At 49.6% G+C, this 25,746-nt stretch overlaps 9 protein-coding genes across 9 annotated transcripts; 4 read left to right on the forward strand and 5 right to left on the reverse strand.

Moving 5' to 3' along the window:
- Positions 1–618: 618 nt before the first annotated feature.
- On the reverse strand, positions 619–2,040 carry N7496_009496 (uncharacterized protein; the record flags this gene model as incomplete). Its single annotated transcript, XM_056702410.1, has 1 exon — positions 619–2,040. One exon carries the CDS (start codon positions 2,038–2,040, stop codon positions 619–621), a length of 1,422 nt encoding a protein of 473 aa, XP_056551410.1.
- Positions 2,041–2,204: 164 nt separating this feature from the next.
- N7496_009497 (F1F0 ATP synthase subunit delta) lies at positions 2,205–3,194 on the reverse strand. Its single transcript, XM_056702411.1, has 6 exons — positions 3,000–3,194; positions 2,901–2,923; positions 2,694–2,824; positions 2,528–2,616; positions 2,370–2,459; positions 2,205–2,308 (listed from the first exon to the last, which is right to left on the reverse strand). Exons 1-6 carry the CDS (start codon positions 3,129–3,131, stop codon positions 2,276–2,278), a joined length of 498 nt encoding a protein of 165 aa, XP_056551411.1. The 5' UTR covers positions 3,132–3,194; the 3' UTR covers positions 2,205–2,275.
- Positions 3,195–3,903: 709 nt separating this feature from the next.
- N7496_009498 (60S ribosomal protein eL29) lies at positions 3,904–4,774 on the forward strand. Its single transcript, XM_056702412.1, has 4 exons — positions 3,904–3,990; positions 4,087–4,138; positions 4,392–4,494; positions 4,587–4,774. Exons 1-4 carry the CDS (start codon positions 3,984–3,986, stop codon positions 4,620–4,622), a joined length of 198 nt encoding a protein of 65 aa, XP_056551412.1. The 5' UTR covers positions 3,904–3,983; the 3' UTR covers positions 4,623–4,774.
- A 483-nt stretch (positions 4,775–5,257) lies between these two features.
- On the reverse strand, positions 5,258–6,857 carry N7496_009499 (uncharacterized protein; the record flags this gene model as incomplete). Its single annotated transcript, XM_056702413.1, has 2 exons — positions 5,258–6,513; positions 6,599–6,857. The coding sequence occupies 2 exons, from the start codon at positions 6,855–6,857 to the stop codon at positions 5,258–5,260; spliced, it is 1,515 nt and encodes a 504-aa protein (XP_056551413.1).
- A 361-nt stretch (positions 6,858–7,218) lies between these two features.
- On the reverse strand, positions 7,219–8,597 carry N7496_009500 (NCBP3 domain-containing protein; the record flags this gene model as incomplete). The annotated part of the gene is made up of 2 exons (XM_056702414.1): positions 7,219–8,445; positions 8,526–8,597. 2 exons carry the CDS (start codon positions 8,595–8,597, stop codon positions 7,219–7,221), a joined length of 1,299 nt encoding a protein of 432 aa, XP_056551414.1.
- A 763-nt stretch (positions 8,598–9,360) lies between these two features.
- Positions 9,361–12,602, reverse strand: N7496_009501 (ATP-binding protein; the record flags this gene model as incomplete). The annotated part of the gene is made up of 8 exons (XM_056702415.1): positions 9,361–9,578; positions 9,635–9,919; positions 9,979–10,179; positions 10,240–10,464; positions 10,523–10,831; positions 10,899–12,060; positions 12,115–12,416; positions 12,482–12,602. 8 exons carry the CDS (start codon positions 12,600–12,602, stop codon positions 9,361–9,363), a joined length of 2,823 nt encoding a protein of 940 aa, XP_056551415.1.
- A 1,073-nt stretch (positions 12,603–13,675) lies between these two features.
- On the forward strand, positions 13,676–15,804 carry N7496_009502 (uncharacterized protein; the record flags this gene model as incomplete). Its single annotated transcript, XM_056702416.1, has 4 exons — positions 13,676–13,852; positions 13,907–14,149; positions 14,377–14,863; positions 14,924–15,804. The coding sequence occupies 4 exons, from the start codon at positions 13,676–13,678 to the stop codon at positions 15,802–15,804; spliced, it is 1,788 nt and encodes a 595-aa protein (XP_056551416.1).
- Positions 15,805–16,809: 1,005 nt separating this feature from the next.
- On the forward strand, positions 16,810–18,884 carry N7496_009503 (putative glycosyl hydrolase; the record flags this gene model as incomplete). Its single annotated transcript, XM_056702417.1, has 2 exons — positions 16,810–17,692; positions 17,773–18,884. 2 exons carry the CDS (start codon positions 16,810–16,812, stop codon positions 18,882–18,884), a joined length of 1,995 nt encoding a protein of 664 aa, XP_056551417.1.
- Positions 18,885–19,244: 360 nt separating this feature from the next.
- On the forward strand, positions 19,245–19,783 carry N7496_009504 (uncharacterized protein; the record flags this gene model as incomplete). The annotated part of the gene is made up of 3 exons (XM_056702418.1): positions 19,245–19,359; positions 19,413–19,456; positions 19,523–19,783. 3 exons carry the CDS (start codon positions 19,245–19,247, stop codon positions 19,781–19,783), a joined length of 420 nt encoding a protein of 139 aa, XP_056551418.1.
- Positions 19,784–25,746: the final 5,963 nt, after the last annotated feature.

A 25,746-nucleotide genomic window follows, 5' to 3' on the forward strand; every position in this document is an offset into this window, starting at 1 on the left:
GTAGAAATGACTGGCGTGTTCCCCATATGTAAATTGTTCCAGGAACAGTCCATATAGAAGTTAACTTGTTCGGCGGTTTATATAAAGTAAGTTATGTTAAAGAAGAGGCCAGTGAAGAAGACACAAGCCGGAGGACAACTACAAGGAGGGGAATCGTCATCAAGAACAACCGTAAGGGCTTGGAAATATCCAGCCACGGGCTTTTTATCGAAGAGGCTACGACCAATAATTATGTAACAGAATTAACTCTCCTCGTATGGATGTTGGAATGATTTAATTAATCATACAGTCTTTAAGCCACAAGAATTGAATAATGCGACAGAAACAGGTTGCTGCTAGAATGAAAAGCATTTGGGGCCTGCCTCCACCAACCAAGATAAGATATATACATATTATAGAAGCCGATGATTCATCCGGCACAACTATGACAGGTGTTCAGGTAAGAAATGTTTAACAGACTCCGCAATACAAGTCGACAACCCAACAACAGAGCGATTCTCAGTAGGAATACTCGAATCGTAATGAAAATTGCCACTTTTTCAGGGCTTCCAGGAGACGTCTCTTGGCTGCCACGACACGAAAGAAGTCACCGTTTCAACGGCGGGATGCGTTCGTGGTTCAGTGTCCGTGTCCAGCACCTGGGCCGCTTCCAGGCCGGCGGCGGAACTTGGCCAAAAAAGCAAGGAAGAATGCGATGACAATCGACCAAAACATCTTCTCCAAGTAGAGAAGGATTGTACCGATCCGCGAGTTACAGGCCCTGTTCAAGATCGAAAACACAGCAACAGGGAAGCGTGCAACGACGGCGGGCAAGACCACATAATGATGGAACACCAAGTCCTCGAACGATGGGCGGTTGACAGTATGCTCAGCCTCCTCTTCTTCACGATCTGAGACGTGAAATGGGAATGGTGTGGAGGTCATTTCGACTTGGAAAGCACTTCCGCCCAAACCTAGGACTGAGTGTTGTTGAGGATGCTGAACTCGATAAATCGAAAACGAGAGTCCCACGAGATCGGAAGACGGGTCAGTGGATTCATCAACCCTGGCATCTGTCGCGCCAGTTGCAACATTCTTCTCATCCGCGGGAATATTGTGTTCAACTGTTTCCTGGCTTGGGTCGGTTTGACTTGCCAGGTCTCTGGAACCTTCTTGGCGGCCCGACGAAGGTAAAAGAGACGAGAACGGAACGTCAGACTGTCGATTCAGAGGTCGAATCTTGGGTGCCTTGGGCGGGCTACGATATGGTGAGACCCGCTGAGCAAGAGCACGGTTTGAACCCTTCCACTTCTTGTAATGCTTCTGCTGGCCGTGCGCAGCAATGTAGTCGGCCTTTCGCTCTACCGTAGGAATGGGACGGTCTGCAGGAGGTGAGCGCGACTTTGGAGAGGGCGTAGGTGGCGGAGAGGATCGTACGCAGGGCATATGTGGAGAATTGTCTTCGGGTTTCTCACTGGAAGCTGTGCCGGTGGTTTGGGTGAGGTCTTTCGGCGGGAGGATTGTGGAAGAGCGATGCTCATAATCAGCCGAGAACCGGCGTTTCTGAGCTTTGCTCTCTGAATTGCCGTCAAAGTGCATCAGGTCTCCCTCTGACTTGCCATCGAACCATTCGAAGGCCAAAGACTGGATTTGCGGCGCAGAGCTGGTACGCATGTTTTGGGTCTCAACGGGCCGAGCTGAATCTTCAGGGCTTTCACAGCAACTGATCGAGGCTGGAGTATTCCGTGGGCTCACGGGTTCAGTGAAGCCATCCAGCGAGTGATATTTGTCTAGAGCGACGTCCAACTCTAGTCGAGGATATGGCTTGCCGATGCCTCGACCGTGAATCGGGTTGTGGGACGTCTCAGATGCGAATTGGACTCGAGGGTCCATTTTGGGCTGAGATGTTCCCATGTAGTTGAGGGGCCTCTGGTCACGCTGCAGTAGGTCCTCAAATGCGACAATAGATGGGAATGAGGAGGTGACCGGTTCATCCGCGGGAGTGTCAGACATTCTCAGGCGCGTATCAATTCTTCCCAAAGGAGCCCTCATCGACCCCATGATCGAGCGTGTCAAAATGGAAGAGAAGATCAAGAGAGTAAGTTTGAGTAGCAGAATGGAAACCAAGAAGGGGGAGAAAGGAAGGGAAGGTCGGGTTGACAGCCGAGGAAGGTGCCACTGCCGACCTTCCGTCTACCAAAGAAACGAAAAAACGGAAGGAGCGATCAACAAAAGAGAATTGCTGTAATTCTACAAGTTCAAGGTAGGGGTGAAACGATCAAGTGGTTATGTACATCTATTTGACATGGGCCTGCAGGGTCTCCAGAACCTATTCGGACGCAAGTTAGCTGGCGGTTCAAGCTCGGAGGGAAATTGGAGAATCATCGTACCTCAAGCTCAATCTTAGCCTCGGCAATGTCCTGCTCGCTGCCGCTGCCGCTGGCAATCTTCTGGGCCTCAGCGATCTGGGCGCGGATAGCCTGTACCGAAGAAAGTTAGATCGATATCAATCTGGGGGGTTTTGTCGCAAAGGCTGATCGGAACATACGTCGGCGCTGAAGTCCTCCAGGGGGTAACCCTCGACGGCGTTGATGCTCAGCTGGGAGTCGGGCTGGACAACGGCGAAACCGCCAGACACTATCACCGGGAAGCAATTGTTAGCTGCATCATTCCATTGTATCTTCATTCGTTCGGCGGAGGTAGATCGGACGTACGGAAGTACTGCTTGGTGGCGCCACCCTCCTCAACAATCTCAACGAGACCGGGCTTCAGCTGCTCAATGGAGGGAACGTGGTTGGCGAGGACACCCATCTCACCGGAGGCGGCGGGGATGTTGACCTGGGTACTGTAGTCGCGGAAGGTTCGTCAGTAAGTTTTTTCAGGGAGCGACGAGGACGGACGCGACAGGGAGGGTAACGCACACGCCGGTGGAGCGGTAGATGGTCTATGAGATATCACCACAGTTAGTCTTGGAGCCATGAAGCTAAAGGGATGTTGATCCCGAGATCGGTTCAACGTACCTGGTGAGGCAGAGTCAGGGACAGCTTGATCTTGTCGTTGACGGCCTCGGCATATCCACGGCGCTGGACGGGAGCGCTGAACATGGAGGGACGGGCCCTCAGGGCAGAGCGAGCGAAGCGGAAGGAGTTCATTTTGCAATGGTTGGGGGAATGCAAAGACCGGACGTATCCCTCTTGAAGGTTGCGTTGCAAAGGTCGAAGTCGGAGCGCCGGTTGTTCCCTAGCGGCTCAGGTCACGTGGATGGGACCACCCGGCATCAACAACTGCAGTCATACATAGTCAAGTTAAGACCAGACAAGAATAGCAAAGGTATTGCAATAATGAACATGGAAATGGCTAGTTCTCAGGAGACTCAGCCATATATTTCAACGCTCTCTGTCTCAGCCAATTTGCTGAGAGACATAGAACAAATAGGTTAGAATATCGAACAACTTGAACTCTACGGTAGCCGGGTTGTCATTTGGATAGATTTGATTTTAATTGATGTATTGCAAAATGCTGAAGGATTCATGTTATCTTGATTCATCTATTCCGAATGCATTTCCATCTCCTCCCGAAGCAGTTATTAACATGGTTGTCAGTTGGCGCCCATAGAGATGGATGGATACACTAGTGAAGTCACGTGTTGTATTTGCTAATTTCAAGGTCACGTGATTAGTTGAGGTTTCAGGGTCACACCAACACAGAACAAAGGCATGAGGAATAGACGGATACTGCCCATCATACAAATCAACTGTACGATTAATCATTGCCTGGCTATCTATCTAGAATAATGACCAGAGCCATAAAAACCAGGCACTTTTCTATGTTAAAATAGCTAAGGTACGGGGGAAATGACGTCCGTGCACGACTCCCGCGGCGGTAAGCGAGATCCCACACAAACGGGAAAAAGCCCTAGCCGAACCCATCCACTTGGGCTCGACTCCGACAGCACTCCTCCCTTTTCACCATCCCGTCCACGTTAATCGACAACACCCGTCAAGATGGCCAGTACGTCCTCCATATCGACCGGCGCCTTTCTCAGCTGGCGCCGGACCTCTCGAAATTCTTTTCCGCCCGACCACTGACATTCTCTGCGATTTACAGAGTCCAAGAACGCGTCCCAGCACCACCGCAGCCAGAAGGCTCACCGTAACGGGTGCGTATCCCCTTATATCGCCATACCCAATTCCTCAAGCGTCACCCTCCGACTCGATTACGACCCGTCTGAGAAAGAGAGCCTGAAGCGGACAAGCTGGAGTGGGATATGAATGTGACAAGCAGGACAACTTGGAACCTCTGTTCGACTTGGGCAATGGCTCTTGGCTCTCTTTCTCAATTCATTTACGCCCATGAACCACCACCACGAACAGACCAGAGAAAACAGCGCTGACATGGCTTCCCTCCTACAGTATCAAGAAGCCCAAGACCAACCGTTACCCCTCCCTCAAGGGTGTTGACCCCAAGTTCCGCCGCAACCACCGTCACGCTCTGCACGGCACCGCCAAGGCTCTGGTACGTTGATATCCACCGTCACCACCACCATCTATCCATTTCCAACAACTACACACCGATTTCCCACCGACCGAAACTAACAAACGAAACAGAAGGAGCGCAAGGAGGGCAAGCGTGAGGTCGCATAAACGTGGACGGAATCGAAAAGAAAATTCATGGGAGGAGGAAAACTCGAGCGCGCAAGGAGCCGGAGAACATAAACGTTATGTGCGATGAACCAAGATCAGACAGTCCCGCTGTCCTAGTCGAATAGGCCTGGTTTCTGCTTATTCCTTGCGCGGTATATCCATCTGGGGTTGTTTGATACACAGAAATCAACAGGCTTAATTCGATATCCACGCAACGGTGTCGATCCCAAGTGGGAGAGACACTTTTTCCCTCCGTTTTTGTGTTTTGCTCTTGCAATTTTCGGTGGAAGCATGCAATTGCTTTTCCTTGCATTGCATTGCTATCTTGCCCATGCAGCATGCTCGAACATTGATGTTGAGCTTCCCTTTTCCCCAGATCTTTCGATCTACCCCGGCATATGTGTGTACAGCAACGTGCTCTTTTTATGCGCGCCTGCTGAAGGATTTTTCAACGTGCCAAGAACGAACCCTGCCCTCTTCATATATCTACTGCTCTCTCGCCTTTCAGTGGCGAGCGGGTTGATCGATGGAGGGCAACACCCCAGTAAATAGTAGAACTCTTTTGATTGAATATCCAGACGGCCAGTAGTCCACGCCGACAACGGTATATCATTTTGTCATATACAGATCGAATATTATACTTTCCAAACAATCAACCGTTTATCAAATCCACCACTAATCACCCATTCCTCGTTTGCATCATCACCCTTGTCGGGTATAGCAACGTATGCAGCCCAGATAGTCCGCACCTTACTCCCAGGTTCATGACCATCCTTCAATAAGGCAACAACCTTGCCAGTCTTAATCTCGATACCTCTCACGACACCATCATCCCCATTCACCCAGACACCCGACCCATCAGGTCTCCAAGCTACCTGCGGCGTCGAGTAAGACGTTTGAGGAGCGAACGTATTCGCCTGTATCAAGATCGCGGCGTCTTCCCGATTCTGCAGGGCCAGAGCTTCGAGGGCCTGTGAAGCTTGCGTCACAGCTGCATCGGGAGAAGATGGATTGGGTCCATTGAAGGAAGTGGTTGATGGGAAAAGCAGCCGCACTACGATCACCTTCATATGCGGTTCTGAGGAGGTTGCCACTGCAAGTAGACCCGGATCAAGAGGGCTGAGTGCCATGTGAGACGGAGAGAAAGCTACCCACGCATTAGAGTGTGGTGCCAGGTTCTGCTGTCCAAGTAGACGGCATTCAGGTAGTGAGCTTTGGGCATTGTCGCTCTGCATCTGGTGTGTGCCATTTGAGAGGCTCGGCTCAACCTGGTAATAGTAGATGTAGCTTGAGTCGCGGCGCGAGACAAGGAGTAGCAATTCGCCTGTGTCGACGTGGCGCACGAACAGGAGAGACTCCGGGTTTGTAGTCAATCTAATGCGTGCAACGGGGTCGCCAATGACGGGTGTTGGAGCCTGGTCACCATTTTCGATCGAGACTCGGTATAAGAAGACAGTCGCATCCCATCCCGCGGTGGCAATCCAGAAGGCCTTCACAGAGCCCGTGTCGTCTAGTTCTTCATGCACAATGACCTTGACGGCGTACTTTGCATGGTCTTTTCGGCTTTGCAGGACTTCCGGGCCGCGCTGGAGAAGCAGGTGTCCAGACATATTGGTCATTAGAATGTATTGACCTTGGAGGATCGATACGAATGAAAGTACAGGTGAGTCTGACAGGCCTGAGAATGAAGTTATCGCCTCGTATCCGGAAACTGTCTCAAGCAAATGCATCTGTCTATCGGCGCCCGTGGACACGATGAGCGGCCGTATTGACGTCGCGAGGTCAGAATCAACATGGCTTCCATCGAGGCTGGGCTTTTGCCAATACTCTACTGACGCAGCCAGTAAGTTTGAAGACGTCGGAGTAGAAATAATAGTTGGCTTAGATGGTGCTAATTCTATGTCAGCATCATTCTACTCGCAAACGGGGATGGTTATTCGTATTGAGAGCACGCCTAGTTACAACGACGATCTTACCTGGAAGTCCCCATGATGCAATCTCTTTACTCTCACTGCCAAGTCTCTCAAAGTTGACACTGTGGTCATACGCCTTCTTCTCCTCCAGTAAGCTTTGGATCGTCAAATTGTGAGTGTCGTCGCCAGAGGCCTGCCCCACGTCCGGAGCAAGACCTGCCTCGCGAATAAAAGCCTGCAGAGTGTCGGTGTAGGCATTTGTCCGCAGAAATCGGGCGACTATAGCACTTGCTAGTTCGTCTATTTGGGTGGAGGGTGCCATGGTGATGGTTGGCGGAGCTTAGCAATCTTAAAGATGAAAGAGCCCAGGTGTGTGTGGTGTGGCGCCAAATTAAAATGCGGCACTATGGTAGGCGGCGCTTCCCATATACATTCAGTCAATGCCACGACTCGACGGTGAGGCAGACTTGAGGTGAATTGCAATGAAAATGAAGTCTTTCAAAGAGATGTAAATGTATAGAATAATTAATGTAAATTGTAAAAGAGCAGAGTCTGTTGATATGCGATTTCCACCGTAAAAAGATCCATAATAACGCCGTTTCAACATGCTATCCCTCTGCCTAAAGATGAAAGAAAAAGAAAGTCGAGACAGCTAGATTGGGCACTGTCATCAATGCTTCTACTCAGCCGAACAAATCCTCCGCGCGCTGGCGACGACCTCCGCGTCCCTCAATCTTTTCGGTAAAAAGCTCCTTTCCAGCATTGTCATTGAACTTGTTCGGGAACAGTTCGCGAACAGACGATCCCCGGCCTTTGATCGACATGCCGCGCCCCGCGTTACGCATGGCAAAGCCTTGGTCCTCCGTACGGGAGATTCCCCCAGAAGTCGAGTCGGGGAAGAGCTCCACATTGCGGTTTCGTTGATCGGAGCTGCCATCAACCATCGGTACAGATATTCTTCGCCCTAGGAGATCGGGCGTCTCGTCTGCGGCGTCAAAGGCATCTGACCTCCGGTGGTTGCTGGGCTTGCTGGGGAATAGCTCTTTCTTTAGGTAACTGGAGGAAGGCTTATTGGGGAACAATTCACGGGCCCCCGAGTCGGCAGAGGAGAAGAGCTCTTTGCCCTGGTTTCGACGACGGTCTTGTGGGGAGCGCTCCCGGAATTTCCTGCGGGTATCGACATGGTCTGCATCGTCAAGTGTGTCACGGCCAGGGGAGGCACTGCGGTTGCGAAGTCGCCCAGACGAGCGCTCATCCTCCGGGAACAACTCTCTGCGTCCACGCCGTCTTCGGTCCTCTCCGCGGCCGCGTTCGGATTCGGAGGGGCCGTCGCCCTGGGGCTGATCGTCGTACATGTTGGCATCAAATTGGTCATCGTGGTCACGGTCCCTACGCCGGCGCAGTTCCCGATCGTCGAAGCGGCGTCGCCGGTAGTCCCCATCGCTCGAATCATCACCTCGTCGTCGGTCAGATATCTCCTGGCGCAGGCGTTCGCGGGGGTCGTGTTCAGGGTGCATAAGGTAGAAGCGACTCTTCTCGTGGGCGCGTGGCTGCTTCTTATCTGTCTTGACGGCGGATCGCACTTGGAGAACGGAGTCAGGGTGTGTTGAGAGGAGCTTGGCCGACCGTAGACGCAGCGGGGGCAGGGTGGACGCGCCATCGCCCTCTTCCTCACTGAGCTGTGTCAAAGCTGTGAGAGCTTGGAGGCCGACCTCGGCAGAAGAGTAGACAATGTTGGCAGATGTATCGTCGATCCATTCCACACGGGTGGGTGCCTCGTTCGTGAAATGTGTGCTGGCGAATTGCTTGATATCGTCGGTGGTCAATTCGTCGACCCCGCGAACGTGGACTTTTTCAAACAAAGCGTCCTCGGTGAGGGGATCGACCAGGTCTTCTTGTGTTGTCGCATCCTGTTGAGAGATAATTGCATCTTCAATCAGCAATCGCGCCACCATAGGAGCGAATAGATCAACGGCACTCCATGACTCACGGTAATGATGGGCTGGGGCGGCTGCTCGAGCTCCGGCTCCGGACCCAGGTCGAGATCCATATCGATGTCCATAATGGTGTCTGTGGTGGGGGTTCCGATCCCCTTTCGACCTCACTGGTGCACACTGCCTGAAGGAGTATAGGATTAAATGTCGAGCAGAGAGCAGCGATGGTAATAGGTGAAGATCAAGTGAGATGAGCAAAAGAGTGGTAGTTGGCGAGGGGAGAAAAGGCCGGCGAGAGCTTCCCGCGTGTTGCCCTCTTTGGGCTTAGCGCGTGTGGGGGACGAACCGGTTCCAACGTTCTTTTATCTGACAACGAAACATGTCTGATATCCAGTTAACCTAGCTTTCACGGTCTATTAATTCCTATCAAGTTGGTTACTCTTATAGCTCTCATAATCAATGGGTTTCCTCAGAGCACAACCACTAGATGCTGACCCCTAAACGGGCTAGTTGGGGCTGAGCAACGCCAGTATTGGTAGGCTATGGCGACAAGGTTCTGTGGCCTTATCTTTTCCTTGGGAACTGGAATAGTGTTATATATGCCGGATAATATCCTCCCTAGGCAACTTGATCTGGTCAGCGATCCTTCCGTAATAAAACTGATTTATTCACTGTTCCATTCCCTTCTTATGCACATACTAGTAGCAAGAACTTGGCGGCCTGACCGATGAGGCTCGCACTACGATATCAGCCCTCAGGCTCACACATTAGGCTCTACTTTCAAGGTAATGTTGAAATGATATCTACGTTGATCACGAAAAGCAAAATCGAGAATAAGGCCAAAGTCTCTTCTATGTCAAATTCTACCTCGAGAAAAATCGACATTCAAACTCAATCGGATCCAGTAGTCGTTTTTCTGTCGTTTCTCGCCCTTGATGCATAAGCTGTGTCGGTCACAAAAGTCTTCAAATAGTCTTTGAAATTATGTGACATAGACACAACTTGATCCAGATGGTCATCTGTCAGCACTGGGGTAACCTTTGTTCCCGGGTTCTGTTCCTCTTCCTTCTTTGCATCATAGCATGCAAGAGTGACCGCAGTTTGGAATGCTGAGTGCTCGTTAGCAGCGACCTTGGAACAAGAAATTCGATAAATAGAAGTTTACCATTTCGAATCTCACGCCCATTCCAATCCAGATTCTTTAGTGCCTGTGATGTCTTGACATACTCCTTTGCGAGGAAAGAGTATTCAATCTTGGGCCCACCATTTTTGTGGCTGTTTGCAAGCTTTTTAAAATGGTTGTCCCAGATCTGCTTCCTGGAACTATCTTCGAGTTTGTCATAACCGATCTGTATGTGAATTCGCGACATGAATGCTTCATCAAATGTCCCCACCCGATTTGTCGTTAAAAAAAGAATACCCTGGAAGTAGTCCAGAGCGCGTAGAAACACTACACTGACATTAGTTTCATAGCCACATCCCCGTTCCGAAAAGAAGTAGAGAACTGACCTGAAACATTGTTATTCTGTTCCGAATTTTGAGCACGCTGTTGGAGATAAACATCTGCCTCGTCAAGGAGAACTATTGCATTCCACTTCTGTGCATCATGGAAGAACTGAAGAAGTTTCTCCTCGAGCTCGGCTGGACTGTGACCAAGGTCAGCGGCAGTGATACTAAGCAAAGGCTTTCCGCAATATTCAGCCACAGATTCTGTAAACCGCGTTCATTAATATTAAAATCTCCAAGATACAGAAGCTGGTGATCCCGTACCAGCTGTAAGTGTCTTTCCGGTGCCCGGTGGGCCATGAAGTAGTAAAATCTGGCCTTCGCCTTTGCCTTCAATGAAGTCCGATCTGAAGTTCTGGATGTACGATCCACCATAGATCTCACAAATGGCTTTGATCATCTCCTTATTTCTCTCGGGCTTCATGACTACCAAATCAAAAACATCCTTCCGAATCTTGGGCTCTTCCAGTCCAGACATTTCAAGTACGTCTAAAAGAGAGGTTAGAATATTTCCCCCAAACAGATATGAGAGGATTTCATAACAAACCCCAGGCGCGGTCTTTCAGCACAAACCCATGAACATGAGACCAACAGAGAAGGTATTGATGATCAGTCAGCTGTTTGGTTGACTGTAAATCGATATCATCATAGTCGTCAAATTTGTAGCGTCGAACAACCTTCAACAGGGGGTCTTCGACATCACACGCTGGACATGTACACTTTGGCGTGCGTGTTCTCGCACCCAGCTGCAGATCGGGGATGGACTTCACAGGCACCCATGGGGAATCCGTAACATACTCGTTCCATGGCTGGCTGCTGTGGTCAATGATTACACGGGCTTGATGAAACTGTGTCTCTATCAGCTATCAAGATCGGTACTCCTGTGGTTGGCGGGATTACCTGTCGAACTCCTTGTAGCTTACTCGGTCCAGTATAGCCTCTATAAGAAGGACTTGCCACCATTTCGACAAACTTCTTCCCCCGTTCCACGAGTTGCTGTTGGAGAGGGTTGGAAGCGTCGTGTTCCTCATAGAAGCGAGTTGGAAACAGTGGCAGCGAATCTAGTTCGCGCTCTCCGTCAAAAATGGGGATATTAATTTCTCGAACTGATCGAGTTAGAAATCTCCCATCATGGTTCAGATTCCACACGAGAACGGAATAAGGTTGTGGGGGAATGTGTGGAGACTGCCACGAAGGCCCTCCCCCCACGGACTCAATCACATATGCATTCAACCCTCCGTGCTCTTTAACATAAACATCAGATCCAGGCTTCAGAAGGAACCTGAGAGAGTTGAATGATGATTTTCGAATCTGAAGATTCCACATCAAGTCCCATTCCTTCACTGGAAGACTTGGATGACTATATAGATAGTCGATGAGAATATCAATGTGCTTCGCACATGTTTCACTATACTCGACGTCATGGGCTTCCTTGACCTTTGATCGATATTCGAGGAGCTTCTCCCGGTTGAGATAAAGATCTGTAAATGGATAAATGAAGAGTCCACTGCCAAGATCCGTCGACAGTTTTGGATCATCCCATGCATCCTTGATATCGTCTGCGATAGACTCAAACTCAATGGTAGCTTTCAAAGCTTCAAGCAGGATATTGGAATTAACATGAAGCACGGGTCGTCCGACCTCAAACATAGTGTTACCCTGGGCAGTGGTTAAGGTGATGGGATGAACTTCTATTTCTTCCTCCAAAACAGATTTTTGTTTTGATTGACTTTGGTCCGAGAGTTCGACGGCGGGTTTATCTTTGGTAGACGTCTCACGGTCTAACACAGAGCGGCCCGAGTCGTCAATGCGGAAATATTTCGTCACATAGAGTATGTCGACACATTCCGAATCGTCGGACGCATCTTCCGGCTCTGATTCATCTTCATCTGGAAGCTCGATCGCGAACGTCCACCCAGGCCTAACCAGCAGTTCCCAGTGCTTTTTGAGAACTTTTGATGTAGGATTGAGCCTGAAAAAGTAGGTAGACAGACTTTTCTCTTTCTCGCTCTCGTTTGAGACATCCTCCGGGGGATCGGATGGGCGATAGTCCGGATATACCTCCTGTATCAGTTCTTCCACTTCCTGCGTCCGATTAGAGAAAGCGACCAGATTATTCTCATAATTAATCAATCTTACCTTCCAAGTCTTGCATTTTTGATACGGAAAAGTCCACTGCTCGCCATCTGGGTCTTCAAAGATAACGGCCTTGTCCGCAACCAAATCTTGCGAACTTGGTTGTGAGGAACTTTTCTCCTCCGCGTTACCAGGAAGTGCCTGATCTGGCTGCTTTGCTTTACAGAACCCCGGTTGAGTCTTCTCATTCGGGCCTTGTTCTTGTCCAAGCTCCCCGGACTCAGGCTTCTTCCTCGCTTCGGAAAGCTCGTCATCTTGCAAGGGATTCTTCTGCGTCTTATCATAGGAAACGGACATCTCCAGGCCTGGACGCAAACATAAGCACGACACCCCACATTGGCTTCATTCGGGCTTTACATGTAATCATTACCTGTTTTGGGTGTTATGTTCGCAAGGGCAAGGTCCGCGGGGCTTTCATGGGCTGTGCGGACTTTGCAGATATCAAAATCAGCATCAGCATGATCGACTTGAGTTTGTGAAGGGCTCTTCATATTGGACTCTGTCTCTAGACGTAGAGCGAAATCCACCATCCTCGGGAATGAAGACTTTCCCCTCGGTCCAAGGCAATTTTATTTATCTAATAGAATTTCTAGAGTCTTGGTAAAGAGCGTCTGTAGAAACGGGAGGCTTGGCCCAATCCGTCAGTGTCTACTTGCTATTGGACGAAGCAGGTGCCATGGCTCCTAGTGCTTATTGCATCACCTCGCCCGCAGCATGCAGCGGCAGTGTACTTATTTGGAAATGACAAATTGTGGGGTTTGCCATTGGCAGCCAGGATCTTGTAAGAGGGGGTACGTAAAAAACGTTCACGAGGCTCCTTGTCCTCTTTGAGATCCTTGCAATGAGTGGCAGCATGTATCGAGGCTTTGATATCGCACTGTGCCTTTTCGAATGATAAGTAGAAGAAAAAAGTTATATTGTAGCTCACTGATCTACAAAGCCCTGTTGATAGATTCCACCTTTTTGCTGCAAAAATTGAGATTGACAGTGGGGTGGAGCTCCCATGGTGAGTATCATGTCCAGGAGCCCCTTTGGCCCCCAATTTAGTGGGGCAGGTGAATGGTGCGTGCCATTGTACTTTTGAGTCTTGAATTCGATTAACATTAAATGCGAGCCGCGTAAGGCACATGTGCCTGAAAAAATCGTACCCCCTGCCGAAGATACGTCCCATCAACCAATAACACTATGACAGGTGGTGAACATGGGGCCGTTTGAACCGCCGGGCAGAATTGGCCTACGGCCCCATTGTGTTGGCTGTCGAAGTGGAGAATGTGTTCCTCAATTCACATACATAGTAACGCCATAGCGCTAAGCGTGAGCGGGATACCGAGATGTGACACTAGGAGATTCAATTCCGCCCTATTAATCATATGATTCACGGCCAATGCCTCACGGATACATGATTAAGGGTAATTATCGTTTGATCGTGTATCCTTTTCATGTCGGGAGCCTCTTTCTCTGAGCTCAACTTGGCACCGTTCCCGATTATTATCCTCTCTTATGCTGTTTACATAGCCGTGTCTCTCATATCTCTCAAGCTCCCCAACTTTGCTTGTCTCACATCATGGATGACATCACACCTTCCCCGATAGTCCGTCGATTTACGGCTGAGCTTCAGTCGGACTCAGACCTAGCCATCCAGACAAAACAGTATCAGGAGGATCTAGATGCCGAAAATAATGTGCGAGCGGATCTACGTGCGTACTGTACCTACTACGGCGATGATCAGTCAAATAAGTATGTGGACATTTCTTCATGGCATCGCTTTCTGAATGGTAGCTGACTGTTATTATAGTTCTTTGGGGGGTTGGAAATCGCGCGACGTACTCTTCAGCGAAAATGTGATGAGTTCTTTGCCACAGTTGCCAAAAAAGATGAACTTGACAAAACGAAGCTGTCTATCCGAAAAATACTGCATCGAGACTCGACAGATAACAGACTAGCTCAGGAACTTCGTGCTAGTGATGGATTCACCGTCACTGCGGTCCAAGAGATCGTAACTCAGTTTGAGAGCCAGTGGACGAAGTCGAATGGCAAGGTTAGTGCTGAGTGCAATCGTATAAGGAGTATAGTCTGGCTTACTGAGAGATTAGATCACAACCAAGTTCAGGGCCATTTGTCGAACTCTTGACGCTCATAAACAATTATTCCAGTTTTTTCCAGATCAATCAATATACACATCGTGTTTATGTGGGGCCATAACGATGATAGTCCAGGTATCTATCAACGTCTGTGATGTCGTTCAATTCTAACATGCTGATATAGACATCGGTCAACTACTCCAGTATTGCCGAACAACTATCAGGCTATGTGGCTGAGCTTTCTGAGAGCATATCGATCTGCACAAAATGGCTAGACCTCTTCGGAACTCCCGCTATGCAATCCCGCTTATCAGACACTTACGCCAAATTCTTCGATTTTTTCATCAAGGTTGCTACCTGGTATCTCAAGTCAAAACCGTCCAAGGTGTGGGACTCTTTCAATAGGGACTTCTCCTCTGAGTATAAAAATGCTGCGGAAACGATCAAAAAGTCAATTCAAATCATCAATGAGCAAGCGCAAATCGAGAATGCGCGTGAAGTCAAAGCAATTCGTCCATATATGAACTACCAGATGAATCACGTCATGAACAAATTTGACAGGCTTGAAGCACGCATGCTGGAAAGCCGACGACAAAACTTTCAAATTCTGAGACAAGAAAATGAGATTGGCGGGCTCATGACGCATTTCTTCCAGGAAACATTTCGATGCTGTTAGTTCTTTACAGGTATTTCTATATTAAGCCTGATCCCGTTTGCTAAAGTCGTCGCAGTGGATGAAATAAAGCAAATCCGACGGTTGAGCGACAATCCTGTGTCACAAGTGGAGCAATCCCAAGTTTTGCAACTGACAGAAAATGATGAAATGAGAGATGTCAGCAAAACTGTGCGCCGCATCACAAGAGCAGATGCTGAGGGTATATGCAGCAATCTCAAATCATTTATCGTCCAAGCTGGTGGCAGCAATGGTTTACAGTTGGCTCTAGACGCTGGGCGTCTTATTGCAGAGCCAAGTATGGTCGATGCACTCGGAAATTGGGCAAAAGCCACAGACTTTAACCATCAAATCCTTTGGGTTATAAGCCCTTACGAGACAGGTGAGCAGACTAGTGCTGAATTGGCCGCACTGGGCACTATTTGGACCGCAATACAGGCACGGGCGCGGTTCATCTCGCATATCTGCCAAAGGCCTCCATACAATGAAGTTCCAGGCTTCGAGAATTCAGAAGACAGAGCGGGTATGTTCGCGTTGGTTTATGGCTTGATAAGCGAGCTTCTGCAATTGGACTTGCCTGCGGACATATTGATTGACACTGAGGTGTTGCAAATACCCAACCGCCTACATCAGAACTGGTCCGCTACGGTCGAGGTTCTTAGGACATTGCTAGAGAGTGCGCCTACTCTAGAGTACTGCATCATATCAGGGCTGAATCTTCTTGAGAACGACGCTTCGGATATGTGCCAGGATTTTGTGGACCTCCTTTTGGCACATGTGAAAAATTGCGGCTCGCCTATGCGGATTCTGTTCACGACTTCTGGACACTCTAGGGCTCTTTTTCCTAGAGTATCGCCAGGTAGTATACTCGAAACCAATAACACCGTTCACCAGATGAGAGGAAGGATGTTGTATGATCGTGTGAATATCTTTGATTAGCTAAGAAAGCTTCACCTTTAGCCTTTTGGTATCAAAAGAAGTCTGCAATCTCTCACAGAAAGAAGAAAAGCCGAGACTATATCTAGGAGGAAGATGCCCTGTACCGACCTGTTATTCCAAATACCAATCGTATCAATTTCTCAAGACATCGTATAGGCGATGACAGCCCAGGCAGGAAAGCCCCACTCACCGAATATGATCCTGCGTATACAGTGGCATATCCAGCAAGCTTAAATAATAGGAAAAGCTCAGAGTGGTGTACAGATAGACTCATCTCTAAGGTAAAGTAGCCTCAGGGCTACTGTGGCAGTTCATGCAACCCACTCTCTGCTGACATCCATCCCAAGAGGCCCATGTCTTCCTTCCATCATCAACTACAATTCCGCAATCTTCTTGATAGTCCGATCTTATTGATAGAATTGTTGCATCATATTCCAAATGAAACAGAACCTAGTAGACACAGCCTCACATTGCGGGGGCTTCCGGTTACCTCCAAGAAAGCTCATGTCAATTATTAACACGATGGAATTGCCAATTCACCGAGACTAGACAATATCCTCCTACATATTGTTCTTTCATTCGCAGCATTCATATCACCAACGCGTTGTTTAGCCTAATATACTCCGATTTTCAACGTTCGCGATCGTCAACTACACCTCAAAGAAACACGGCGGGGATGCCGCTTCATTTCGGGGAAATCTGCGGAGGCTATTCATTCCCACCCCACAGGAGAACTGCCATCTCAGGCAGACCGTTAAAACTCCCAGATCTTTCATTGGGAGATCTTCGAGCCATGTGGATCGTCCGGTCCACGATGTTCCAGGCGCCAGCATCGCAGAGGAGAGGGGTTGTCAACAAGTGTCATTGGACCACACCCCCGGCATTGTAATTTGGACTAAGATACGCCTCCTCGTCACCCTTGAACCCCTCATCAACAGACTATACATTCGGGGACAATTTTCAGATTCAATATCCTAAAACGATTGATGAGAGACGGCTGACAAAATGTTGTACGCTGAGAACGACAAGCTTATCTTCCGATTCGACGACCACCTCCTCTGGATTCAACCATGGGGTGAAGATGCATTCCGTGTGCGAGCCACCAAGCTCACCACCATGCCTACCGAAGATTGGGCTCTTGAATCAAAGCCAGACAGCCCGTCTGTCACGATAGAGACGCCCGTCGGGGAAGATGCAAGCATCTCCAATGGCAAGATTCGGGCGACGGTCTCTCAGCGAGGCAAGGTGATCATCTACGATCACAAGGGCAAAAAGCTCCTCGAGGAATACGCCCGACACCGACAAGACCCTCGCGACCCCAAATGCAGTGCTCTTTTGATTGAAGCACGCGAGCTACGACCTATCCTCGGTGGCGATTATCATCTCAAGCTACGCTTTGAGTCGCTCGATCCCAAGGAGAAGATCTTTGGAATGGGGCAATATCAACAGCCCTATCTTAATCTCAAAGGGGCGGATTTGGAGCTTGCACATCGGAATTCGCAGGCTAGCGTGCCTTTTGCGGTGTCATCGCGCGGTTACGGGTTACTTTGGAATAACCCGGGTATTGGGCGAGCCACCTTGGGTATTAACGTGATGAGCTTCGAGGCATACTCTACTCGTGCTTTGGACTATTGGGTTGTTGCGGGTGACTCGCCTGCGGAGATTGAAGAGGCGTATGCGAAGGTGACTGGGTATGTTCCTATGATGCCCGAGTATGGCCTCGGATTTTGGCAGTGCAAGCTCCGATATTGGAACCAGGAGCAGTTGTTAAATGTGGCGAGAGAGTATCGACGGCGTGAGGTACCGCTTGATCTGATTGTCATCGATTTCTTCCATTGGAAGCACCAGGGAGAATGGAGTTTCGATCCTGAGTTCTGGCCTGATCCCGGTAAGTCATAACCTGCAATTGCTTCATCACTTCCGCATGGACCCCGCAACTTACTTACATCAACCGTCTCTATCTTACAGATGCCATGATCAAAGAGCTCAAAGATCTCAATGTAGAACTCATGGTCTCTGTCTGGCCAACTGTCGAGAATGCCTCCGAGAACTTCCCCGAAATGCTGGAACGTGGACTCTTGATTCGACATGACCGTGGTCTGCGCGTGGCAATGCAATGCGACGGGGACATCACTCACTTTGATGCAACCAACCCTGAAGCCCGGCAGTTTGTCTGGAGCAAAGCGAAGAAAAACTACTACGACCGGGGAATCAAGGTATTCTGGCTCGACGAAGCCGAACCCGAGTACTCGATCTATGATTTTGATATCTACCGCTACCATGCTGGTAGTAACCTACAGATTGGCAACATCTACCCAAAGGAATACGCCCGTGGATTCTACGAAGGGATGGAAGCCGAGGGTCAGACTAATATCGTCAACTTGCTCCGCTGTGCATGGGCAGGTAGCCAAAAGTATGGCGCGCTCGTCTGGAGCGGAGATATTGCATCCTCGTGGGATTCGTATCGGAATCAACTCGCCGCGGGCTTGAACATGGGTCTCGCCGGTATCCCATGGTGGACTACCGATATTGGTGGCTTCCACGGCGGTAATCCAGACGACCCAGCCTTCCGTGAGTTATTCACTCGCTGGTTCCAATGGGGAACCTTCTGCCCAGTGATGCGGTTGCACGGAGATCGAGAACCCAAGCCCGAAGGCCAACCGACCGCCAGCGGCTCAGATAACGAGATCTGGTCGTACGGTGAGGAGGTTTATGAGATTTGCAAGAAGTTCATCGGGATTCGGGAGGAGCTGCGCGAGTATACGCGGGGGTTGATGCAAGAGGCGCACAAGAAGGGCACGCCAGTGATGCGTACGCTGTTCTATGAGTTCCCGCAAGACTCAAAGGCGTGGGACGTGGAGACTGCGTATATGTTTGGCTCTCGATATCTGGTTGCCCCCGTTTTGGAGGCTGGCCAGCGCACTGTCAAGGTCTATCTGCCGGCTGGTGCGATGTGGACGCTCTGGAGTAAAGTGAATGTCCCCCAGGGGGACATTCCAAAGATCTATCAGGGTGGAAATGAGGTAGAATTGGACTGTCCGATTGAGACGATGCCCATTTTCTACCGCGTGAACAGCTGAGCCACCATGGACAGAGCGTATATCTACGCTCCAGAATGTATGTACATCGACTGAATCAGCCCAAGAGAATTTCAGTACGAGTGTCTGGTAATTCATTTCACCTTGTTTATAACAGAGCCGTAATCGAAAGTAATTGTCAGACGCCTACAATCCCGTTACGTGACAACTAGTTCGCAGCCAAATGCAGCAACATGCAGCTCTCAGGCCGCGATTTGCCCAGAACTCTACTCCGTCCGCATCTAGCCAACTCTGTCAAGACACGAGAGAAAATCCACCTTCCCCTCCACCGAGGCCTATTAGTAAATGCAACGGGCAATATAGCCCCCATCAGCCAGCCGTCCGAGCCGAAACACCCAAACGATGAAATCAGAGCACATACCCGAGCTGAGACACCTCCTGACATGCCGCCACTACACCATCGGCAGCGCCTCCGGAGATCAAGGACCCATCTATGATCGCGGTCGCATTCCCGGCGGTGCGTGCACGATGATGGATCGACTTCGTGAGGGCTAATCAACTAGGGATCAGCCAGCGGACACGATCTCACCAGTGTCAACGCAGCGTGCCTGGGGGTAAGCACCCCATGAATCAGACAGGGATGATGTCTGTTTCGATCTGGAGCTTATCAGTCCCACTAGCACGATCTCCTGCTGGGCCATACTGTGTATGACACGAGCCGCGTCATACTGCGACCAGACGAAACCCTCGTGGAAGACAGTGTGGCAAGGGTCATTCTCTGGATGAGATATGCCCCCACCCGAAGACCATCACGGTATCGTCCATCACGACGACGGGGCCTCGTTCTCGCTGCAGGTTTCCTCCCAAGTGTGGGCCACATGGTGATACAGACGGGGGAAGGGATCCAGGGACCTGGAACAGATGAGATTGACGGCAAATAAACGCATTGTCCACTTTAGGGGACTTTGGTTCCAAAGGCCGACGGAGCGAAGCCAGCTAACTAGTCGTGCTAGTCCCAGTCTCTAAAATGATATCCGTTGGTTGTGTCGTACGGAACTATTCCGGCGCATACGATGCAAGTCAGCTCCTAGACTATTCCCGTCGGGATATCAAATCACAAAACCCAATCGGCAGATGAAGTGCAGGTCCGCAGGTCCAGGCACGAAGGCAGATGTAGGGAAGAAAAGAAAAAACAGGGAACCAACGGCTAACAACCAGACTACTGGATGGATGCACTCTGTACTCCATACAGAGTTTCAATGTGCAACGCTCATTGACCAGAAACCAAGCTCGTAAAAAAGCAATAACGGCAAGCCATCAAACCTAAACCGTTCACGCCTTGCATCCACTGATCCACTGATCCTCTGATCTCCTGATCTCCTGATCTTCGCGCCTCCCAAATTCCAACCTTTCTGTGATCATCCCTTGCAGAAGCGCCCTCGTTGTTCGGTTTTTAATCCCCAATTCCCGATTGTCGGCTCCGAGAAATGCCCTGACCTGCTCGCTTTGCAGCACCAGGGTGTACAGAAAGAAGAAAAGAAAAATATTTCCCGCAATTCTTCAATACATGTCCGTGTAGGTACGTAACTTTTCTCCCTATCCCATGTGCCGTGTCAGTTTGCCACACAGCGTGGGGTCGAGAGGGGTGAGACACTCTGCCTTACACTGCGTTCGGTTGTACTGCGATTTCACTGGTGTGGCGCACCAAGACGGGCGCCACTTTCCATGATGAATTATGGGCGGTGGATTTATCGCACTTTCACTGGGCTGGTGATAAAATAGTGGTTTTCTTGGAACTAGTGATGGGTGTTTTTTCCGGATTTATATAGATTAGAGTTACTTGTGAAGTGGTGGCTCTAGACTATTGATCTCCGGCGCTGTTGAGATATATATCCCGCCCGTCGTGAGATGAGACAAGACGGGTCAACACGATGAGAGGGTTAGGTAGCGCCTCGAACAGTTATTGGTATTATAAACAAGAGTCTTGCTTTGAGATATTTTACGCACTGGGATGAACCCTACACACCTAAGTGTCCGATATACTTCGTGTACAACCTATCGTAACCAACCCTACGTAATCATTAGCCCTCGAGCCTATCCATCAAATTATCTTATGTGGAAAGGACCCCGAAGTGAGCAACCGCAGACCTGTCAAGCCGTCAAGTCCATCAGACGAAGTCTACCATGGCTGGACCTAATCGCCATTACCTTATCCATTCCACCTGTGTGAATCATCCTGGGCAGTAAATGAGTCTAGCCTTGATGCAGCTAAAGGGTCACCACGACACTACCTATCCATCCTCTATCTAGACGCACCTCCTTCTATGATCCTACACTCCTATCTGCTCTGTGTATGGCGCCCACCCACCAAGTTAGGAAGCATTGAATGCCTAGACGTGAAAGAGTAGACGGGGGACGGGGACGGAGCTCGCCTAGTCAGGAAGCATGACACGTAGCGAACGGCATTGTCCTGGACTATAATCGGTATAGACAAATGTACGATGAATTGAAGTTACTGCTATAGGTACGTTACCATCCCATACTGCGTTTTCTGTATGTAGGACTTCGTACATGGTATAGGGTATAGGTAAAAAAGCAAAACTTCCCCCGCCGGTATCAATGTAGGCGCCACTAACGGCTCCTTCGACTTAACGACCTGCTCGATCGAGCCAAGTACGGAGTTGAGGCATGAATTGGTCAATTGTGGATTGGAATACTCCATATGTAGCTGTAAGCCCCGACAGACTCCCCCTTGAGAGTGCGGCTCAAATAGCACGGGCACGCGTTTCAGTAGGCGAGATGGGGCCGCCCCGGTTTTTTTAGTGCTCGTTATTTTTGTTCTTACGGAGTCTTTCCTCCCCGTCTCGGCAATGGCTCGACTCTAGTGTATGAAAAACCAACGGTCAAGTAAGATCAGATAATCAGTTGTCTACTCGGTCAGCGACCGCAGACTATTGTTGTTATTTTGGACCCTTTAGGGAAAAAAGAAGATCGAGCCATACTGCCGTACTGTACGGAGTAGACCCGGCTGGATTTACGAGGACCATGTGCCGTCAACTCCGCACCATAACTCCACTGGGCGTCTCTCCTATGAGCATTTCGCCCGCTCTGACACCCGCTGTAGAGTACTCCTTCCCCTTTACATTTACCGTTAGATTATTTAGAGGAATATCCGACAAAATGGACCAAGGTGCGCTCAAAATTACCAGTTATTTACCATCAAACCGGGATGAATAGGGTCATTTGCTTTTGTACTATGCTCATCCGTCAGAAGGGAGAGTATATAGCGGGGTCCAGAACCGAGATCTAAATCCCGAACAAAGTCTAACATCTGACACATGCCGTGATAGACGGGAAGAGAATCCCAATAACTTTCTCCTCGGCGTAGGCCCAATCCCAAGACTACCATCCAGAGGATGGAGTACTGTAGTACAGTTTAGTATCGGGGACCAGGCCCAGATCAGACACGTTAGAGTTTGGCGTGTCGGCAAGTCCACCAGGATGACGGGGGCTGGCAGATGTCATGGGGAGGGGAACCTTTGTGTTGGGAAAAGCGTGTTTTGTGTGCGTTCATCTGGCACTCCGATTGAGTTTGGACCGGGTAGATAGGGTTGGGCCGGTTGCTGTGTGACAACGTGGTTGGTTGGTTGGGCTACTTTTGGTGGAGGCGAGTGGAGGGTTGTGGAGGGGCGTCCAGGAGGGAGTCTCCATCGATTGGCTTGAGAACGTCCAGTTGGGAGGGTTGTTCTGTCGCTCGCCGAGAACGGTAGTCATTGAGGAGTTACTCCTCGGTAGACATGGACTGGAGGTGTGTGCAGTCGACGATGGGGAAAATATGTTTCAATAGCGTCATAACCGAGATATTCCATCACGACGATGATCCGCTGACCACTAACATTACTATCGCGTAATTGCACCTAAAAAAACTTGCTCCTTTTTCCTGCTCTGTCTTTTCTAGGTTCCATTCGCCTCCTGACGGAAACAACGGATGGCTAAGGGCAAGGGATCATGGCGCCGGCTGTCTAGCGCAAGCGAAGTGGTTCGTGGGACCGCTGTCAAACCCATCGTTAAGCACTCGCTAGCCAGTCAGCGTGCGTTCTAAACGACGATGACGGTTGAAAGCGGGGCGACCTGGCCCGTCCTCCATCGGCGGGAGTCCAGATTTGACGAACTGTTCCCGCCCAGTCAAAAGGAGGAGCTGCGAGGAGTCCCTTAAAAAGGCAACGAGCACGGGAAAGGGAGACAGATGGGGCAGCCTCAACGGTAGAGCTTCCTCTTTGAGTGTGGTATACCGGTATATTCTCGGCGTGGGCTGGATGAGGGCCGTGTATACGGAGACACGGCACGTAGATAGGTAAAGAGACACTCGGGGGCTTGATAGATGGACCTTGAGCGATGAGATCAAACTGTACAATGCATATTGTGTATAGGAAATTCGGTATACAGTGTACCGGGTAATGTACAGTGGATTTTATGGGACTATGCTGCAAGCACGTCTGCGGCACGTCTCTCCCCCGAAGTATTCCTACCGTTTATCAAAAGGACCAGGATGCTGACATTCTCAGCCTGACAACAATAAGCAAAAGAGGGGGGCTTAACGGCTTCAAAGGGTGGAACCCAAGCTGCCAGTCCATAATCCCGTTCCAGCTGTTCCCGTTGCTCTAGCTAAAACCTGGAAAAAAAGCATGTCTTTCATGCCTGTTGACAATATGTACGAGTTTCAGACTACCCTCTTACTAGCGCACAAGATTTGACTTTCCACGACTGTAGTACTCCATACTCCCAACAGCATCCGCCTCGTGTATCGGAAGGTTGTCCTGTGTAGCTAGCTCTCGGATCAGTCCCAGATCAATGCATGATAGCGCTGCCCCCTGTCGTCATGAAATGACATCTTGTGAACGGTGATATGTAGGAGGAACCCAAAGAAGACTAGCGTAGGCCAAACGGTTTCCCACCGATCGGGCACCATGGCAGTGGTCCCCGAAATCTAAAGCCCGAGGATGCCGGACCAATTAGAGAGCTTACTGGGCTCGAGGCGGGCTCCCGTAAAGTATAGATGATACAAAAGTATGCACGTTATGTATGTAATGTATGGGATTCTCTGGACTTTGTACCACGACCGGGACCACCACGAATGGCAAATTCAAAACAATCTTCATGCAAATGGTTATACCCTGTCCATTGTCTTCAGAGTTAGTGTGTACCTCTTGATCGTAGCTTTCTTAGTTCCTTCTCATGTCAATACCTGTTTTATCCTCTCTTTAACCGTCTTGTGTATCGTAATTATTGAATGATCAACCGTCGAGCTTCAAACCAGACAAACACCACGTGACGGGCTCGGACCTTCTGCCCACGTAGCGTGGGAGGCCCGACAGTCAGGAAGCTGCGGCGGATGCGAGACCGTTCGGTCCACTTGCGGTTTTGACGACTCTCTTTTTCCTCTTTTGATTCTTTATGTCGTTATGCACCTTTACTTGATTCTCCGTCCTCCATAGTCGTATATATTCAATTTACACATGACCCCGGCCTATTAATTACTCTGCCCTATTCTTTTGACCTGCTAGTGTTTTGCATTTTAATATCGAGAGCAAGGATTCGATAAAAGTGTACTCCGTACAGGGGTATAAAATGTGCTACCAGGTTGCCCTGTTCCATTTAGGAACTTGCTCGCCGGAGAAAAAAAAACCAAGACCACACGGACACTATACTAGGGCATCCAAACTGTCGGGGTGTGAAAGTCATAGTTCTGGTCCATCGTGAGAGCGAGCGAGCTAAACTAGTTAGTTAGTCTATTCTATACGTAACTACGGTGATCCCGTAGTCTGTTTCTCACACTATGAGCCGTCGATATCGGGGTGGTTTTACATACCATAGCAGGGGGTAAAGGATCCGTCAACAGGGGACAGATTCCAGACTGGTCAGCGCACGGGCACGATCAGCGGTGATCCCTGCAGAACGACAGGGATTTATCTCAAATACTTGCCGTGTTGTTGATTGGTGGGGTACCACTGGTTTCCCCCTCCCCCTCCGTGTGATATATCACATCTCAAGGCTTCTGGCCCTATGCAATTGCTTGCCGTTGACGACCTGTATGGATATCCGGAGTATAGGGAGAGGGGGTGAAATCACTAGTGGGCGGGTTAGCAATGCTCAATACTCATGGCACTTCGTTACGACGGCTAGATTGTTGAATTGACCTGTGCATTGTGTCTTTTCTTTTCTTTTTCCTTTGCTTCCGGGTCAATGTTGCAGTGCATTCCAGGAGGGCGGGTTCGTCTTACAACGGCTTTCTGGCCCAGAGGTATGGAAACCCGATCGGTCCACACGAGGCGATCTCGCATGGTCCTGGTCATGGTTACATACGACTACAGTATTGGACTGTCCCCAGTCCTGGTTACCCCCTCCTTTCCAGTCCTGTTTTGTATTCGATGTCGTCTCGGTCTGTTGTACGGTTTCTAATCTTCGTTTGTTGATGCTTTCCCCACAAATTATGAAATAACATAAATTAAGAAGAAAATAAAGGGGGAAGGGGGCCATGTTTGAGATACGATAGCAAAAATAGCACAGCCCTAATATTTCAGCTCCACCGCTTCGGGGGGAAGTTTTTTTGTCTATGGTGGCTACAAGGTCCATCGCGGTTCAGGTCCTTCTGGACCACGCTCTACCCGTTTGAGTAAACGAAGAGAACTATAGTGGAGGATACCAGTGTATAGCTGGGGAAGGGCCGTCTGGAATAGATTAAATATCGTCAAGATTACCCCCCGAGAGTCTGTCGATACCCGCCCTACGATCTCTGCCAGAATAGGAACAATGACAAATACTTGGACCAATTAGGGTGGGTGGAAGAGGTTCGTCACGGTGGGTCACCAGTAGCGTGGGTTCCTAGGGGAAGGGGCGATACATA

Source organism: Penicillium cataractarum, assembly GCF_028827025.1.
Source record: "Penicillium cataractarum strain IBT 29864 chromosome Unknown utg000008l, whole genome shotgun sequence".
Classification (NCBI taxonomy): Eukaryota; Fungi; Ascomycota; class Eurotiomycetes; order Eurotiales; family Aspergillaceae; genus Penicillium; species Penicillium cataractarum.

Excerpts from the sequence above, each read along its gene's own strand:
- N7496_009497 (XM_056702411.1), bottom strand. The coding sequence starts at position 3,131 with ATGAACTCCTTCCGCTTCGCTCGCTCTGCCCTGAGGGCCCGTCCCTCC. Across the intron at positions 2,825-2,900 it reads ATCTACCGCTCCACCGGCGT|TACCCAGGTCAACATCCCCG; the intron begins GTGCGTTACCCT and ends CCGCGACTACAG. Across the intron at positions 2,309-2,369 it reads AGGCTAAGATTGAGCTTGAG|GTTCTGGAGACCCTGCAGGC; the intron begins GTACGATGATTC and ends GCGTCCGAATAG.
- N7496_009498 (XM_056702412.1), top strand. Across the intron at positions 4,139-4,391 it reads CAGAAGGCTCACCGTAACGG|TATCAAGAAGCCCAAGACCA; the intron begins GTGCGTATCCCC and ends TCCCTCCTACAG. Across the intron at positions 4,495-4,586 it reads ACGGCACCGCCAAGGCTCTG|AAGGAGCGCAAGGAGGGCAA; the intron begins GTACGTTGATAT and ends CAAACGAAACAG.